The sequence below is a fragment of the Mirounga leonina genome, unplaced genomic scaffold (assembly GCF_011800145.1).
Source record: "Mirounga leonina isolate KUSES-001 unplaced genomic scaffold, KU_Mleo_1.0 Mir_128, whole genome shotgun sequence".
NCBI classification, from domain to species: Eukaryota; Metazoa; Chordata; class Mammalia; order Carnivora; family Phocidae; genus Mirounga; species Mirounga leonina.
Genome location: NW_023270320.1, coordinates 14,998,034 through 15,012,934, shown reverse-complemented (window position 1 = coordinate 15,012,934; position 14,901 = coordinate 14,998,034). Strand labels below are relative to the sequence as shown.

The 14,901-nt window shown below is 47.5% G+C and overlaps 1 protein-coding gene across 2 annotated transcripts; it reads right to left on the bottom strand.

The window, feature by feature from the left end:
* Positions 1-1,791: 1,791 nt before the first annotated feature.
* Positions 1,792-13,074, bottom strand: PPP1R3B (protein phosphatase 1 regulatory subunit 3B). 2 transcript variants are annotated; one of them, XM_035004109.1, is made up of 2 exons: positions 12,863-13,074; positions 1,792-6,486 (listed from the first exon to the last, which is right to left on the bottom strand). In XM_035004109.1, exons 1-2 carry the CDS (start codon positions 12,997-12,999, stop codon positions 5,604-5,606), a joined length of 1,020 nt encoding a protein of 339 aa, XP_034860000.1. In that variant the 5' UTR covers positions 13,000-13,074; the 3' UTR covers positions 1,792-5,603. The 2 variants fall into 2 exon arrangements, with proteins under 2 accessions (XP_034860000.1, XP_034860001.1); XM_035004110.1 differs by lacking the exon at positions 12,863-13,074 and adding an exon at positions 12,068-12,202.
* Positions 13,075-14,901: the final 1,827 nt, after the last annotated feature.

Genomic DNA, 14,901 nt, shown 5'->3' with positions numbered 1-14,901 from the left:
ACGATCCCAGGGTCCTGCTTCTCCCTCTCCCTCTGCCGCTCCCCCTGCTTGTGCTCTCTCTCGCTCTGTCAAATACATAAATAAGATCTTTAAAAAAAAAAAAAATAGAGACGAATGTGTTCACTCCTCCCCCGGGGGACTGCATCTCTCCAGAGGGAGGGACCGACTTTTCAGAATTGACCACTTCAGCGTCAGTTCTGCGAGCATGACTCCAGTGTCAGGGGGGAGAGTTCTTGGAAAAAGAATAAAGGACCCACGTGATCCTCCTGGCTTTGTCACGGACTGGCTCTGTGACTTGAGGACACACACAGAGGGCCTTCGGGTCTTTACCCATGAACACGAGCTGCTGTCTCTTCAGCTTGAACACTGATTTTAGGTAGTCCAAGCTGTTGTCTGGAATGCTATTCATTCCTGTGATTCTTGTGAAGAATGGAAGTGGTGTACATGGTATTTCTTACAAGTTTATATTTAGAAGCATTTTTAAAATGAACATGTTGGCTGACTCTTAAGTACTTGGGGCACCACTAGATCCCCTGGTTGTCTTATCCCTGCTACGAACACTCAGAGCCCTTTTGGTAAGAGACTTGATAGGGGACAGCAGAGTCAAGGCCAGGACCCAGGCCTCTGACTCCTAATACGGAGAGTCAGCAGGACACACTGCTTTTCCTGGCTGTCAGGGGATTCATCTAGAACAGGAATATCTCTTAGAGGGACTGCACCGCCTTGCACGCGGTAGGTAGATAAGCCGTAAACGTTCAACTGAATAATTCAGAGCTGGGTATTTGCTAATCTGGGGACGTTGCCCTAGGAAAATGCTTTGTGTTGTTATTGTTGTTGTTTTTTGCCCCTCCAGACATCTCTGAGATATCTGTCTCACAAGCTAGAATTATGGAATGGTTATGAAAACCATACTGAATCTCAAATAGACACATTCGTAAAAAAACCACTGTTGACTCTTCCCCCGTCCCATTTCTGTGAAGGCGAACTGTGGGCCGTGTTTGACCGTCTTGAGAAAGGCAGGTATGCGTACTCCTTTTCTGCATTGACTCAGTAGGTGCTGAGGTTTGCTGCGCTCTTCTTTCCCATGGGCCTTTGCAGCGTGGTGCACACTGAGTTACAGGAAACGTCTGGCAGCAATTTGCCTCTCCCTCCATCCCATCTAACTCTGAAATAAAACATCTCTGGAAATCTTACTTAGGACGAGTGCTGACATCCAAAGGAACAGAGGCCCCACCAGGAGCTGGTTGGCTTTGCTGGTTACAGTCTGTCGGAACAAGCAGGTAAAAGCCACCACGACCATGTTTACAGTTTTCCTACCTGTAAAAACAGTCAGCCCAAAATATGCTTCACGAGCAAGTGAGAGGGTAGGAGACGTGCCCTCAGATCAGTGAAAATGGATTCGGAACAACACTGGCCCTGTGTTTCTCTAGCCCTTAGCTGTGACCGGCCTTCACCACGGGGACAGCTAAACCGTAATGACCACCTCCCTGTGTGTCTCAGCTTTCTAACTCAGCCCCTGATTGAGATCTAGCCCTTTGAAAACCTACATTCCATATGTGGAAACACACTAATTGAAAATAATTCTCTCCCCAGGGACCTGGCTGGCTCAGTCCATGGAGCGTGCGACTCTTGATCTTGGGTTCGTGAGTTCAAGCCCCATGTTGGGGGTAGAGATGACTTAAAATTAAAAAAAAAAAAAAAAAGATTAAAAAAAAAGAAAATGATAAAAAAAAAAATTCTCACCAGCCTCTGGCTCCCAGAAGAGTCCGTTTTAAAATAGAACAGTTTCAGTCTTGTGCTTTCTACCTTTATTACATTTTTGCGTTTTGAGATACAAACCAACCACTCTCTTATACCACACAAAAGACATCCATTCTTGTGATTTTAAAGTGCATTTCCCTTTAAACGCTGTGTACAAAAATATTTATTTATTTTTTAAACATGCGGACGTTTCTTGACAAGGCACTTTGAGGCATTGGGTGCAGACGAGCCTTCGGTTCTCCATTCACACTGAAGTAAAAGTGAAACATCGTCTTCACACCTGCCTTCTTGGGAGTCCTCCCAGGTCCAGCAGGCTCTAGGAACTGAGCACCGAAACTGCCAAAAACATTCCCGGCTTTCCAACCATGCCGAGGAAAAGCCGCCCCAAACCACAGACACCCTTCCCAGTCCCACGTGTCCACTTTGGGAAGCGCAGAGAAGCCACCAGAATGTCTTTGAGACCCGGTAAGATCATATTAGGCTTATGACTCTTCCTCCCCGGTTTCAGTGATCGGAACCCCCCCAGAGCAGAGGGCCACGGGGCCTGCTCTGGCAAACCGCACCCAGAGGAGGAATTTTCGATGAGGAAACAAATGAAAGACAATCAAAGTTTTCATTCACTGTCCACTGAGGGGGAAGACCCGGAAAACGGGCCCTTCTAAAAAATGAGCCGACTCTTTTTTGGTTTCTAAACATACCTATAACCCATTGAACCTCCAAGTGACTACAAATAATGCTTCTTTTTAAAAAGCAAATTATACGCAAAGATCAAAACCACGAAACATTCTTTTAGCCATTCGAAATTTACATCTTTAAAAAACACTGAAACAGTAATGTTTTCCACCATTAAAATGAAACCTTAGAGAAAAAATAAATTCTACCTTGACTCTGAAATTGCTTTAATTTCTGGAGAACTACAGAACTCCCATTATTTCTCACCACTTCCCCTTTCATCAGAATACTTCCAAAAATAAAAAGAAACCCATTCAAATGCTTCCTATCTTCCAAGAAACACTGAAAGCTTATTTATTATGTATCTTTCTATAGTCCAACTTATTTATTGCACCTAATTTGCGAATGCTCCCCAGGGCATTGGGGGAAATAAACATGAAACAAAATGGAGCTGCTTCCCCATTTCTGGACAAGGGTACTAGTGTAGTGGGAGGCCCATCCTTTGGGGGGCAACTTGGAAAGGGCACTGGGGCTGGGGGACATTCGTCCCCATCACCAACAGCTGTGTGAGGGGCAAACCCCCAAGTCAGGCTGCAGTGACGTCTCCAACTAAGAAATCTGTCACTGTCTGAAGTGTGGAGACCTACTTACTGATGGTGAGCTCCGAAATAAGGAGGGGTTCTGCAGATCCTGGGACCATCCGTTGATATCCTGGGACAGAACTGGGCCCAAGGGAGAGAGACTGGTGAATAAGACAGTATTCTTCAGAGGCCCCTGCCTCCCTGAATGACGAGGCTGACAGGAAAGTCTCGCAACCACATTCTCTAGTCAGAGAAGGGTCTTTGAGGCAGGTGACGACTTGCCTGGTAGGGCGAGCATCCCAGGTGCACCGGCGGGGGATTTGCAACCAGTGCCCCCAGCAAAAAAGCTGGGGTGAGCTGGGAGTAAGGATGGGGGAGGGGAGGGCTTATAGCTGCTTTTAAGAGCTCCTTATTGCTGAATTACCATATTTCAAATTTTGACACGGGAATGTCTTAAGATCACCATTACTGAAAACCAAACAGGCGTCTCTTGAGGCATTTTTCTTTTGAATACAGAATGATCTTGTTACTTGCAGTCTGGTAACACATAAATGACAGGGCACCTGGTACCTTTCTTGACTTGGAGGAGGAGGGACTGGACTTCTCAAAACAAAATAAATTCACGACCTATATAAAATGGTTTGCTTCCATTCGGTTTTGATTTGCACTATCGATAGTTCTGATCACCAGACTGTGACACTGAAAGTCCCGTTTCTGTATCTGATATAGATATGTCTAGATAAAACACAATTCTGCCCAATTTCAGCGTAAGATAAAAATGCGATTTTCCCATAAATTATATTATGTGATCCCCGAGTCCTACCCTTCTGGGAGAGGCATAAAAAATAAAGCACTAGATCACAGACGAGTAACAGCCAGTTTTAGGAACAAGAATTACATCAAACATCACTTAAGAACATTTAAAAAGTCAAAACATTGTAAAGTTCAAAAAAGAAGGGGAACAAAAAACCAACCACAAAACTCTAGGAGCCAAGACACTCCATCCCTGCCTGACACTAACTGACAAAGCCACAGAAGCCAGGATGCCTCTTCCAATTGATCTGGAATATGCAAGCAAAAGATGACTCTCTGCTTGCAGAGTCCAGTGGCTGGGCCTCCAAATCTAGGCAGCTGTGGATCCCTCTTCCTGCCTTGCTTAGGAAAATCTCACTTTACTAAAATCAGGCAAATGGAAAACGAGACAGTCATTTAATTAAGCTCCAAAAACAAAACAGAAAAAAAAACAAAACCCCAACCTTCTCCCAATACATATGTAAAAATATTTTTTAAACACCCCCAAGTACAAACCAATCTCACCCCGAAGAATTACAGGGTTTGGGGATCCATCTGTCAGTGAATGTCCCAGGAGTCTCACGACAGTATGAACTTTTTAAAAGAGACTTTTAATTCATGGTCCAATATGGGTAAGAACAATTCTTCTCTGATATTTCAGAGTTGCCACACTTTGAAAATAAAATATGAGAACTTGGTGAGGGTTTTCTCCTCTATCCCTTTTATATATACTCACACACCATAAATAAGAACACCCAAATCAAAGTCCCTGGGTGCTTGCAAAGGGTCCTGGATAGCGCAGATCATAGTCTAAGTAGATGTTTTGAGGATCCATCAGATCTGCAAATCAAGATGTCCTGGACACAGCATGGAGGAGGGCTCTCTAGGAAAGGAGAGTCTAAAATCCCTCTGGGAAGAATGAGATGCCTGCAAACCAGCCGAGCAAGTTCCAGCAAATCTTGTAATTAGGCTGTCTGGTGACTCAGGATAGGAGTGGGTACTTCGAAAGCTCTCCCAAAAGCCAAGAGGAAAAGCCACCGGTGTCCCCTCGCGGTCCTGCCTGTCAGAAGCCTGCAGTCTGGAACCCCGCATAGGAGCCAAGTTACTTTGGATAACTGGTATGTCCTTCTCTGCTGGAACACATATATGTGGGGTCAGGAAGAGGAAGCGCCTGTTTCCATCACAGGCTAATTTGCCTTATCTTTTCCTGAACATCAGATGAACAGTGAAGAAAACAAAAATGCAAAAAAAAAAAAAAAAAAAAAAACCCAGCAAAAACCACAGAGCTAAAGTGTGAAGTAGAGTACGTGGACACAAGGAACAGCAGTGACAGGCAGGAAGGACACGGCTGGGTGGGGAGCGCCCAGAGATGAACGGCAAGGGTCCCATGGGAGGTGGCTGGGGATGGAGTGACTTCCAGGTGACTGTCCACATCCCAGGGGGCAGGAGCCGCTCCTCCAGGCAGCCAGGGCGCGTCCCGGTGGCCTCGTTATGAAGCCACCGTCCTCCAGCGTCCCCGGCAATGCCCGCGGGCCTGGGTCCTGCTCCGACCCCCGTGGCCGCCCTGGGTGCCCAGCCGACCAGCACCCCACATCTACTCTGAGTGTGAAACCAGTCCTGTGATCTAAAACCTGGTTGGCTTTGCTGGCTTAAGAAAACAAGTGAATAGGATCCTTTCTTTCCGAAGACTGTGCCGAATGGCAGTTGAGCGCTCCTCCTGGCCTCCGTCTCCACGCGCCCATGACCGCAGCGAGGCTTCTCCGCACCTGCTCAGCCGAGCTCCAACACAAGCAGTCACTAATAGTAGGGCCCCAGCTTTTCGTATCCTAAATAACTCGGCCACTCTGGAAACAGACCGTAGGAACACCGAGGGCTCCCAAACTGGTCAAAGGATATTCCGAAATCGGGCCCGTTTGGTGGCTCGGCGGTGCCCTGAGTGGATTGTAGTTCGGCTCGGATGATCCTATAGTTTTTGCCTTTGTTGCTGTCCCAGTAAGTCTGCCCACTGCACTCAAAGCACACGGCAAACTCCATCCTCTCATACGACTGAATTTTCTCAGGCAAGCTAATGTCAAAGGAGAACGTGTCCCTGTCCGAGCCGGCGTAAGTGTCCTTCACATAGCGACAGGGAAAGTCTGTGAAGCTTTTCCAGGTGTCGAATGTCATTCTTATTTTCACCATCTTCTCAAATGCCAGGTTCTGCACCTTCACCGTGCCTGCGACGGCTTTGTCCTTCAGGACACAGTTTTCAAGGCATACGTGGTCGGTCTGAAGCCGGTTTCTAAAGTCTAAGTAATCAGCGGAAGGCTGCATGAAATCCAAAACAAAGCTCTCGCTCTCTGCTGTCGTCAAGCTCACAATGTTGTCTAGGAGCTCGGTGATGTTCAGCGGAATATCTAATGGGTCATCGAATTCTGAGAACACTTTGACCATTGTCAGGGCCAGCCCTTGGTTGTCTGCGAAGGACACCCGCTTTTTCACCTTCTTCTCCTGGACGGTGGGGGCCACCATCCCGCTGGCTGCATTCTTGCTGCTCAGCTGGATGCACGGCCTCAGTGGTTCACTTGGCTTCGGTGAGGTCTTGAAGGCGAACCTCTCTTGGCGCAGGGAAGGGGCCATGCAGCTGTATCTGCACGCTATGTCCACTGCCATCATGGGGTTAGACGAATAGGCTAGAACCCTGGCCAAAGAAGAGAAAGAAACGGCAACCAGATCAGACGGACGTTCAAGGCAACATGCCAACGGGGGCTGGCAAACAGTGTCTGCCTTCGTCTTGGCCCACACGGCGGCATTAACTCAAGTGTGGGCCAGTGTGACTTCAGTTTCAGGGGAGATTAAGCGTGTGAAGTGTATGTGGGGGGGAAGAGGGCAAAGGTTAAAACAAAAAAGTAGGGAGCTGCTGGTTTTAAAACTAAATTCACAGGTATTTCCACCAGGATTTCTTGGGGCCCTCAGTCCGCTAGAGTGCCTTGGGGAATAACAAAACCGTTCTGTCTGCAGGAGTTCCCAAACTGATCTGACCAAGGAATGCTTTTTTTGTGGAGCATCTTGCAGAACACATGTTCTGAGAAACATACTTTGGTAGGTAATGCTCTAATATGATAAAAAGAAATTAATTCTTTTTTTAAAGATTTTATTTATTTATTTGAGAGAGAGCATAAGCGGGGAGAGGGACAGAGGGCAAGAGAGAAGAGAGAAGCAGACTCCCCACTGGGCAGGGAGCCCAATGTGGGGCTCGATCCCAGGACCCTGGGATCATGATCTGAGCTGAAGGCAGATGCTTAACTGACTGAGCCACCCAAGAGCCCCAAAAGAAATGAATTCATCCCATAAATATCGATTGGTATTTACTATACGCCAGGTAGTATGCTAGACACTGGAATTCAAATGTGAAGACAGACACAAACCTGTACACTAGATTTTTATATGCCAGTGTATCTTTTACAAAATGCCAATAATTTAGTTTTTTTAAACCTTTCATATAGGTGGATATTTGTTTTTTTCTATAGTGAAGATAACCTCTATAAGAATAAAAGGCAAAGAGAACTGTGCTCAAGATCAGGTTAAATCTGACTTCATAGAAACAGTATTTTTCTCTAAGTGAAAAAAAAAGTAAAACCAAAAGCTTAAAGACAAACTGGGAAAACATTTTACAAAAAGTATGGCAGCGAAGAGTTAATACCTTCGTATACAAAGAGTTCTTACAAAACAATAACAAAATCAAATAGTCCACATAAAAAAATGAGCAAAGAGCATGAATGGAAAATTCATGAAAAAAACTTAAAAATGCCCTAGAAATATGCAAAATGTCCAACCTTATAATTAGAGAATTTAGATTAGGAAACAATGCCTGTTTTTACCTCCTGAGTTAGTAAAGACTTTTGAAAAATAATATGAACACATGGATTAGTCTAAACCAGCAAACCCTTTCTAAATATTATCATTTTTAGTTCTAATATCAGATACAGGTATTAATCTTAAGGAGTTAATGCATGGGGGTTAAAGTACTAAAATGTTCAATGCAACATTATAGGGAGGAAAAGGTGAGAAAACCTAAAGGACCAATAACAGGTATCTGGTTAAATTAGGTATACAACATCCAGTGATAAAATTTTGTATTATTATTAAAACCAGAAAAAAAATTTTAATCATTATTAAAACCAAAAAAAAAATTTTGGAAAAAAGGTTTAAGTGGCATGGAAAAAATTTATGATATATTTTTAATGTAAAAAATAGAGAAGATAAAATTGTACATAGAGACTAGACTTGGGGGGAAAAATATTAGGCATATGTACAGAAAAAAGACTAGAGATGTACTTGAAATTGTCAGAATATCCAGGTGATGTGATTTCAGGAAATTTGTTTTCCTGTGTTGTATTTTTAAAAATAACATCACTTCTATAATCAGGGAGAAAAAAATGAATCTAATAAAATGCCTCAAATATTTAAGATTGGCCAAAACCTATCCCATCCGACACGACTGCCTCACAAAACCAAGCAATTTTTATCATCTAATTACCATACCAAATTTATATTCTGATTTGATAGTTACAACGGGCTACCTGAAGAAGTCAGTGACGAAACCAGGCTTAAAATCCGTAGTCTGCGAACCGCAGAACACAGGATCTGGACTAGGTCCCAAACCTCTCCCCCCTTACTATGGCAAAGGTGTAGGTATGTGGTGGTTTTTTGGGGTGCTTGCTCTCAGGCCTCCCCTAGTCCTGCCCACTGGCGGGGGGCTCCAGGGTGACGGTGATAGTTAAGGAGAAGCAATAGGCAAAATGTTGCTCATCTTCTGACAGGAGCTGAGACCACTGGTTCAGTCCAATAAACATCTCATTTTCAACTTCTGATTTTGATTCATCAAATATATAAAGAAAAATAAGAACAAAGTCACATTGGGTTTGATCCCATTTTCCAAAAGAAATACAGCCATTCCCTAGGATGCAGGAACCATTTGGTGATGAATGATGAGAAAAACACACACATTCATTCAGAGACACAAAACAATAATTTATAGGCACAATGTACTTATCTAAACATATATTTTAAAGGATATTTATCTTACTGTTTCCCCTCTAATAAAATCAACAAGTGGAAATTTTAGGAGTAAATTTGCTTTCTATTATCTGTTTTTGTACCCATGCAATTGTTCTGGAAAAGAAAAGTTCTCACTGAAATGGGCAAGATAGCTTTACAGAGGGTCAGTGGGTTGGCAAATGGGTTCAATGTGAAAACAAAACAAAACAAAACAACCCTGTATTTAAAAAGTACATGAATTTTACTTTTCCCCTGTCCACTGAAAACTTCCTTAGAACGCACCGTTCACTTTCAGCTCTAATGTGAACACAGGTAGTTGTTTTTTTTTTTTTTTAATTAAATGTGGATTAAAAATACCCCCAAAGTAGGCAAAACCTTGCATCCCAGCCCCTCCCACTCTGCCCACCCCTGACAACCTGGGCGTGTACTGAGGGAGGCTGGGTTCCTCCTCTGACCCTACAGCCCTTCCTCCTTGCCTGAGTCAGCACAAGGTCAATTGTAAGTTCTCCATCCTCTTCTCTGTCCCTTCAAGCCTGCAAACCAGCCTCAATACGTGCTTTCCTGCACCTCATACGTGCTTCCCCACACAATGTTAAAACAGCTCATTAGAAAAAGGTTGGGAAACTCTCAAGATACTGTGGAAACAGAATTCTAAAACAAGTGGATCAGTGAAAGAATCTGCTCACTTGCAGTTGACTAAAGTCACTCTCAGCTTTTAATCTTATGGATTTAAAAGACTTAGTTGAAGTTTCACTGTTTGGACCCAGCGGGTGTACATTTGCCCCTGAGATCCCCCCCCTTTTTTTTTTTTTAAGATTTTATTTATTGAGAGAGAATGAGAGAGAGACTGAGCATGAGAGGGGGAGGGTCAGAGGGAGAAGCCGACTCCCCACCAAGCAGGGAGCCTGATGCGGGACTCGATCCCAGGACTCCAGGATCATGACCTGAGCTGAAGGCAGTCACTTACCAACTGAGCCACCCAGGTGCCCTCCCCGAGATCCCTTTTATACCGAACTGTTAAGAACTATTGGAACTGGGGGTCGGAGGGTGAGGTTCTGCTCAGAGCCAGCTCATTAAACAATTCCACCGGCACACTCTAGAGCCTCATTGGTTTTGCAACCTTCTTCCACGAAAGGCAAAAATAAAGTTAACTACCTGGTGGCCCGAGGGTTCCTAACAGGGCTACGGACTCAGGGGCACTGCTAACAACCACTGCCCAGCACCCGTCACTATTTAAGTGACACGATCACTGGAGGTGAGGACATTAACCCTTGTGGCCCCAAACAGGGTACGATCTGACTGTTGGCCATTTGCCTATCCTCACAGGTAGATTCCAGCTTTTATGAACCGGATCGTTCTTTGAGAATCAGTGTACCAAATGCTGATGTGATGTAGGCCTTCCTGACCCTCTGCTCAGGAATTCCCCAGTGGGCTGTGACAGGGATGATCATCACCCAGAAGTACTCCTAGCAATGGAGATGGACAAGCTAAGTTTCCTAAGTATCTGAAAGGAAGGCAGCCGGGCAGGTGTTTTATCCACAAATGGCATAAAAAGGATCAGTTCCAACACTGTATGCATAGGCTGTACCTCAGGCCTCCTCTCCTGACACGTTCTCCTGGCTGCTCAGCCCTTTCCCAGGCCGGGGAATATGAGTCACCAAGGTTGGCCAGAGAAAAAGTCAGAAGGAGAAGACAGAGACACACATTTGAACCAGCAGAGTATGACACAGGATTCGCTATCAGTTTGCTGCAGGACAAGGTCATGAGAGTGTGAGTGGCTGTTACTCAGATTCTTAAAAACTTGACTTCCAAATAGATGCCTAAGAGATCATTTTTGCTCCATGAGGGAATGGACCATGCCCAAGGGTGGATTTCAGTGTTCCTGGTCAAAAGAGGGCAAACCCCAACACTCCATGAAAATTGAAGCGAACAGGGATAGTTTTGCATAAATACTTTCCCTGTTCCACTAGTGACAAATAACGCAGCTCTCAGGACAGCTCATCAGGTTATGGTGGTGTTTCTTGAGGAAACTATAGACCTGTACAGAAAATAACCGCATGATCTCCACAGTCTCAGGCAGCTGAGCTACTGGCTTTTTGGCTGTGCCTTTTATAGGAAGTAAATCTTTTTTCAGGATTGAGGCCAAGACATTTCCCCTCCATTTTCATACTTTGATAGGAAAAGACAGAAAAATCAGACCAAGAACCCACCAGGAACACTGAAACTGTACTAGGTAAGCATCCACAACCAGGTTACCAGGTTGTACTTTTTAAAAAGACATGTCCATCTACCCTTTGGCATTACTTTACTCCCTCCCAACAGGTTTGGCTGACACAGTATAAATAAAGTTGACATATTATTCTTTTTACTCCGATCATGGGGCCCTTATTCACAGCCTTAAAAGCCACTTGCACTCTTCTATCCTGCTACCGTCATCTAAAGCATCTTTGAGATACACACCCGCGCGCGCACACACACACAGACTATTAGAGGAAGGAGGTTAAGTTAAAATGCTACAGCACTTGCCATCTAAAAATGCCCAACATGAAACACAGAGCACTAGCCTAGGAAGGCCTCCCCCTAGCTGTGCCACTTGGAGCAAGTCACTGAATCTTTCGGGGCTTAGGTTTCTCCTCGGAGGTCCCTTCTAGCTCTGAATCCTGGTTGCTAATAATGCCCACTAACTTCTGTTCTCTTCCCTCTCACTTTCCCCGAAATACCTCTACTTTGCTTTTGTGGTGAGTCCACTGGCTGTCTTCAACTTTAGTCTTGGCTGCTGGACAACCCTACCATATGAACCATTTCCTCTTCACCCCAGCCCTGCTCAAAGCCCTAATCGCTCTTCTCCCGGACCCTGGGTCTCCCAGGGAGGCCTGGCCACACAGACCACAGGCTCCAACACCTTTTAGCAACTCTCCAAGTCTTCAAGTCCAGTCTGTCCTTGGATTTCTCCTCTGCAGTAAACAATACCCAGACGGGCCCCAACCCTTCTGGTATGTCGCTCCGGGCCCTATACCCGCTCCTTGGCTAGCAAGTCCCCTCACACCCCTTTCTCTGGTTCAAAAGGGTGCCATGAACAGGGCAGGGGGCAGGAGTAAGGCCAGAGCTTCCAGACTTGGAAGATCCCACAGGTCAGTGCGACCCTGCCCCCCTCGGCCCAACCGGCCTGCACCCCGCCCCCAAGCACTCCGTGAGCCTCCTTCGCCTTGTCCCGCACCCACCTTTTGGGCCGTGGGGAAGCCCCCTCTCCAGCTGGCTCGCTGCATCGGAGAGCCCGGAGGGAGGTGGCAGGGGAGGCGGCCGCCACCGGACTACGTGAGCGTCGTGTGTCCGGGAGGCAGGGCTGGCGCTCCGTTCCCGGAGCTATGACCGGCAGGGGGAGGAGGACGACGAGGAGGAGGAGCCCAAGTTATCACACCCGGGCGGGGCGGCCGGGCAACCCCGGGCGGGGCCGCGCCGCGCGAGCGTCCCCGCGCGGCCGCTACGCCCCCGCCGGCCCGCGACAGCCCCTGCCTGGGGACCGGGGACCGTGCACCGGGGCTGGCTCTGGGTCCCATCGCCCTCGGCGGCCTGAGAGACTCCCAAGTGTGTTTCCTCGCGTAGTACGGGGAAGCCCTTTCCTTGCACTCCAGTCCCCACCGCCCAACTTCGGGGACACCCTCCGGAAGAGTCGGGCCCCAGGCTGGAAGCGCCTTGTCTCAGGTTCGAACTCGGCACAGCAGTCCCAGCCCCAGCCACCCTCAACTACCCCTGGCGGCCAGACCCGCACTTCAGTGGAACTTGTGGATCCGGCCAGGCTCCATCCCACCTCTGGTCCCTCCCTGGATTACTCTTTCCACCTGAAAGCAATAGCCGCCCCGACCCCGTCTAGAGTGTTCCACCCCCGGAGTGTGACTGCAAGTTGGACGGCGGAAGTGCAGGTGGAAGGAATCAAAGAAGGTCTCCACCGCGCGCGCGCCCCTCGCCGCCGTTTCTCGGCCCTGCACTGGGACTCGAGGGCTTGGGGACGGACGTACCTGGTACAGCTCATAAGCCCCGAGGTCCAGATGCGCCAGCCCGCCGCAGCATCCGCGCGGGGGTGGCAGGGGCAGCGGCGGCGACGGCAGGAGCTGGGGCCGGCACTCAGGTCCGCGCGCTTGGCGGGCAGACGCATCCGTCCGCGCGAGAGCAGCCCGCTCGCCTCCTCCCGGTGGCCGGTCACCAACCGCCACGCGCGGCTCCCTTTAACTTTCCGGCACCTCTCCCCACCTGGGAAGCCATCCCGGAACCCCTTCCACGTGAACGCCCCCCACGACCAATGGGCGCGCTCGGGACGCGAGCCGTGGGCCAATGGCCGTGGAGCCGCCGTCCGGGCTGGCACCGCTTCGCCGCGTGATTGGCTGCGCGCCGGGAGCGCTAGGGCTGCAGCCCAGGGGCTGGGCCGGGGGTAGTGGGGTCACGGTTTCATCAGGAGCCTGCGGACCGGCGCCAGGGGGCAGAGGCACTTTCCAACAGAAGAGCGTCGCGTTACACCAAGAAGGCTGGCACGCGGGCGGCTTGCCAAATTCCCTCTTCCTAGGCAAAGTCCTGGCCGGGCAAAGCCTTCCTACAGGCGCAGGAGTAGTTGCGTTGCATCCACGCCGTCCAGCCGTCCAGCAGCCCGCCTTCATGGTACGCTTTGGCCAGGGGCTTCACCCATGACCGGCAACTTCCCCATCACATGCCAATCCCAGAGAAGCCCCAAGAGAGTACCAGGTGTTGTTTGCCTCCGTGTTAGGTGGAGGCTCTTTGGGATGGGGATCTCCAGCTCTAAGGATCGTTTTGAAAACACGTAATTACTGACGCTGGCTTTGTGCTCGTCAGGGGCCCAGGTGTTACTGTGAGAGGGCTACAGTAACATCATCTTATAAAGTTGTTACTGGGTGGGTGGGGGGGACGCCTGGGTGGCTCAGCTGGTTAAGCGTCTGCCTTCGGCTCAGGTCATGACCCCAGGGTCCTGGGATCTAGTCCCCCATGGGGCTCCCTGCTCAGCGGGGAGCCTGCTTCTCCCTCTCCCTCTGCCTGTTGCTCCCCCTGCTTGTGCTCTCTCTCTCTCGCTCGCTCTCTCAAATCAATCAATAAATAAAACCTTTAAAAAAAATAAAGTTGTTACTGGGGCCGTCTCACAGAGTGCCACATATATAGGTATACAGGGAGGTATGTTTCAGAGGCAATTACCTGACTTGAATCTGCTACAAATACCTGTACCTGCAGGGCCCCCAGGAGTTCTATGATCCACCTTGACGTCTGTAGAGAATGATGCACCCAGAAGAGACCAGCCCCTCCCTCTCAGATGAGATCGGTTTAAATACATATTCACATAATCATATGTGCTCAGCTCTGAGCTAGCCACTTTAGGGATGAGCATCCTAGTTTTCTAGTTTTAATGAATTTTGGAAATCGACAGAGGGTTGCCAGCTTATTAAAGTGCCAAAACATTAAAATTACCATCTTCTGTTACCGACCTTTTCTTTAAAAAAAAAAAAAATACCCTTTAACAATAAAAACAAACTAATAAACGTAGTATCAGAGTAAAGACCATTCCTTCACACTAGATATATTTAGCTTTAGGACAGTTCATTACGTTGAACATGGCATTTGAGAATTTCTGCTTTTAAGGGATATGAGAGAAAATTCTAATTTTACTAGAAATGTAAAACTAAAACACTGGTAGGTTGCCTTAATCCAATACAGGCCTTGAGCTCAAGACACAGTCTTCCTGTCTGAAGGGCAATTATTAGTCCTCTTCCTTCTTTTTTAATGGGCATATCTGAAAAAGGACCACCTCTGAAATCAGCTATTGGTAGGCGGTTGGCAAATACAATATTCCCTTTGCCAACTCTAAACCCCTTTTATTAGCTGATGAGTACGTTGATTTTTTATTTTTATTTTTATTTTTTAAGATTTTATTTATTTATTTGAGAGAGAGAGTGAGAGAGAGAAAGAGCACAAGAAGGGGGAGCGGGAGAGGGAGAAGCAGACTCCCTGCTGAGCAGGGAGCCCGATGCGGGACTCGATCCCGGGACTCCAGGATCAT